Raw genomic sequence first — 3860 nt, forward strand, 5'->3', positions numbered from 1 at the left:
CAAGGCAGGGAGTCTCTGGGTCTGGATTCTAGACTCATTTGGGACCCAATCCCCCTATGCAATCTTGACCTTGGAGTGATCCCTATTGGCGAAATGAGGAGTTATCCATGGGGATCAAAGCCCAATCTAACATTTATTAATGTAACAGATATTTGTTGAGCACCTACTATGTGCCAGGCACCGGGCTAGACCCTGGGGTACAGTGATGACCCAGGCAGACACACCCCTGCCTTCATGGTGCTGCCCATCTAGGGAAGGGAGGCTGGTGTATCAAGTAGGTGTGATAAATGCCAGCGTGTAGAGCACTAGGGTGGAAGCGAGCAGACGACCTGGATGGAGAGGGTGGGCAGGCCGGTGAGGGCCTCTTGGCAGAACTGAAGTTTTGGCTGAGACCTGCAGGAGGGGAGGTTAACCGGGATCACAGGCCTAGGGCAAGTTGAGTGCAAAGGCCCTGGGGCAGACAGCAGTGCGCTGTTCTAGGAACAGGCAGGAGGCTAGCAGGGGAAGACAGGCCAGGAAAGGGCTGCGAGGTGACACGGGAGCAGGTCGAGGAGGGAGTTTGCATCCCTTGGGTTGTAGGACCTTAGGGTCTTACTAGCCTGCCCTTGGGACCTCTACCTGCCCTTCCCAGAAGTGCCTCGGGGCGTTGATGTCCTTCCCTGCAGGGCACCCCTCATGCTTTGCTTCCTCACAGCAGGCCTGCTGGCTCAGGGCCAATACGACCTAGACCCTCTGCCTCCATTCCCGGACCATGTCCAGTACACCCATTACAGTGACCAGATAGGTAAGGGCCTCGCGCCACCCCCGCCCGGCTCTCCCCACGTCCATCATCAAGGCCTGGCTCCCAGGTGTGCACGACACAGCTGGGGACCAGGTGGGGAGGGGTGGTGGGTGTCAGAGGGGGTGGTCCTGGGTGTGGCCGTGCCCTCCTGTGCTCCTGGTGGACCGGGAGCCCGCCTGACCCCCCACAACCTCGCATTCATCTCTGTTCTCAGACAACCCGGACTACTATGATTATCAAGGTAAGGGGCCGGGGTGGGGTGGGTGGGCCGGCAGCTGGGTGCTGGGGTGGAGAGACGGAGCAGACCCCCTTTTCGCCCCCTGACTCAGAGGTGACTCCTCGGCCCCCCGCGGAGCAGTTCCAGTCCCAGCAGCAAGTCCAGCAGGAAGTCATCCCAGCCCCCACCCCAGGTAGGCAGCGGCGGGTCTGTGCCAGGGCGGGGCTGGTGCCCTGAACGGACCCCTCAGTGACGTCTGCTTGCCCCTCTCCTGACACCAGCACCAGGAAACGTGGAGACAGAGCCCACGGAGCCTGGGCCTCTGGGTAAGAGCTTCCCTGACAGCTGGAGAAACAGAGGCACGGCCTCAGAAGTGGGGGCAGAGCTGGGTGCAGCGCTGGTGGGAGGGAGACAGATAAGCCTTTTGCTTTTGCTGGGCCCCTCAGGCCGCTCTGGGAGACCCCCTTACCCTCCGAGATGAGGCGGCAGCCTCTGGAAGGGCCCTCCACCCCCAGACACTGGGAAGAAGGAGGGAGTGTGTGTGTTGGGGGGGAGAGGGCGGCTTCCTGCCTCCTAAGCCAGCACAACTGGGTGGTGCCTGTGGCCAGTGATGCAGAGAGGGGACCAGAAGCCCAGGCCGGCTGAGCCAGCTCCCGTGCCGCCCCCGCCAAGAGCTGGAGACAGCCAGACCGTGCGGGCTGCTCTCACTCCCGTGAGCCCAGTGCTAGCATGTGCTCCTCTGAGTGGGCACAGCCCTGCCCCGTTGGTTGGTGTGGACCTCTGTGACCGTTGTGTGTGTTTGTGTTTGAACTTATACCTGTCCGAATAGGTGCTTCCAAGTGTGGTTGCGAATGTGTGCGTGTGTAAATATCGTGTATAACATCGGGCAGTCCCGGGAGCCCCAGCAATGCTGTGTGTGTGTGTGTGTGTGTGTGTGTGTGTGTGTGTGTGNCCCTGCGATGAGAGCCAGCCTCGGTGGGCATCACTGGGGGCTACGCTGCTCCCAAGCTCGGGACCCCAAGCTGCAGTCCCTAGTCTGATCGTGCCCGTCACCCAGATTGCCGCGAGGAACAGTACCCGTGCACCCGCCTCTACTCCATCCACAAGCCTTGCAAACAGTGTCTCAACGAGGTCTGCTTCTACAGGTAGGTGAGCACAGGTGGGGCCTGGGGGGGGAGGGGAGGGGCAGGCAGGCACAGCCTCCCCCTGCGCCGAGGTGGGACTTTAGGGAAGCATGAACTCGACTCCGGTTGAGCCCAGNCCCCAAGGCCACTTCCAGAGGACTCCTGGGCTCCCTCCTAGCTGCTTATCCTCAGAACATTCCCTGTCACAGGAATGGGAGGGGGCAGTGGTTCTTCCTATGACTAAGCCCCACCCTGACCCCATCTGTTTGCCGCCCCCCCTCCCCCCACAACAGCTGACCTATGTCGGGACAAGTTCTCCAAATGTGGCGTGATGGCCAGCAGTGGCCTGTGTCAATCCGTGGCGGCTTCCTGTGCGAGGAGCTGCGGGGGCTGCTAGCGGGGAGCCAGCACCCCAAGCCCTGGGCCTTCCTCGGATCTGGGGCCCTCGGGCCCTGCCTGACCTGGTGCTTTTCTCCCCCAGCCCGACATTCCTTTTATTCTGTAAAAAGTTAGTGGACTGTGGCCCTGGGGGCTTATCTCAGGCCCCTCCCCCAGCCCCAGTGGGGGCTCCCCACTGCCCAGTTGTCGCCCCCGGATGAGGGGCATCTCAGGCCTCTCGGTGGGGCCTGGGCCTCCGATGTGCCTTCTCAGTCCCTCGAGGACAGTCCCCCTCCCCCCACTCCGCCCGCCCCTCGAGGTAGGCTATGCCCCTCACCCCAGCTGGTCTGCCTGGACTTCCTACAGCGCCCGGGCATAGACCACCTTTGTTTTATACAAAATTAAAATTGTTTTTACAAAAGATTTAGTCATTTCTCTGTTGGGAGCACAAAGCGGGTGGCGAGGTGTCTCTGACGCTGCCTGTCCTCATGAGGAGGATGCCCGGCCCCTTGGGGAGAAGGGACCGTTCAGGTGACCCGTGGCCTTGCCTCTGCGGTCCCAGTCCTGCCTCCTCACCCACCGGCTTCAGCTGACCACCTTCCCCCCACGGATCACAACAACTGCCCCCTCCAGGGTCTGCGGGGACACCGCAGGGGGCTGCCTCGGAAACAGAAGGTTCAGGGATACAGCTTCCTCATGGTCCGGGCCGCTCGGGGAGGCTGCGAGCCCCCTGTCATCAGAGGCGTGCAGGCCAGGACGGGAGGCGCCCACGTGGAGGCGTAGGGGTGGTTCTAGGCTATAAAGCAGGTCACAGTAGGTGGCCTCTGAGATCCGCCTTGGGGGCAGGGCTGCCAGTTCAGAGGGCAGAGCAAACATGTGAGGACCGGGATCGATCGGCACACGGTCCCATTTACCCTCCAAACAGGCCTGTGTGGCGGGCACGGGTAATATGACCACCTTACCAACAGGAAGCCCAGAGGCATGAAGTAACTCCCCCCGGATCCACAGCTAGAAGCGGCAGAGCTGGGGCACAGTCTGACTCCGTGGGACCCCACGGGGAAGCGTACTTCCTTCTCGGACGCTCTCCGTGTGTCCTTCCTCATACCCGCCCTGTGAGGCAGGTTCCCAGTTCACAGATGAGCAAACCAAGGCTCTGAGAGGTCACCAGCTTTGCTGGGCTCACTCAGCGGAGCCAGGGCCAGACCCACGTTCGCTCCCAGGCCCACACACTGGGGAGGGCCCACCGCGGGGCAGAGGGTGGGCCCCATCGTAACGAGGGGCCGGAGAAAGGGGGCAAGAGCCCAGGCTGGGCAGAGCCGGGCAGCCATGTCTGTTGCACGGGGCGGGTGGCGCGGGGGCC

General features: G+C 62.3%; 1 protein-coding gene across 1 annotated transcript in view; it reads left to right on the forward strand.

Moving 5' to 3' along the window:
- Positions 1 to 2921, forward strand: part of MFAP2 (microfibril associated protein 2) — a 5990-nt gene extending 3069 nt beyond the window's left edge. The window contains exons 2-7 of the mRNA XM_077775575.1: positions 632 to 784; positions 996 to 1022; positions 1111 to 1191; positions 1280 to 1324; positions 2056 to 2143; positions 2384 to 2921. Coding sequence (XP_077631701.1) covers positions 632 to 784; positions 996 to 1022; positions 1111 to 1191; positions 1280 to 1324; positions 2056 to 2143; positions 2384 to 2519 — 530 coding nt within the window. The 3' untranslated portion in view covers positions 2520 to 2921. The remainder of the gene's footprint in view (positions 1 to 631; positions 785 to 995; positions 1023 to 1110; positions 1192 to 1279; positions 1325 to 2055; positions 2144 to 2383) is intronic.
- The last annotated feature ends 939 nt before the right edge of the window (positions 2922 to 3860 follow it).

Source organism: Crocuta crocuta, unplaced genomic scaffold (assembly GCF_008692635.1).
Source record: "Crocuta crocuta isolate KB4526 unplaced genomic scaffold, BGI_CrCroc_1.0 scaffold127, whole genome shotgun sequence".
Taxonomy (NCBI): Eukaryota; Metazoa; Chordata; class Mammalia; order Carnivora; family Hyaenidae; genus Crocuta; species Crocuta crocuta.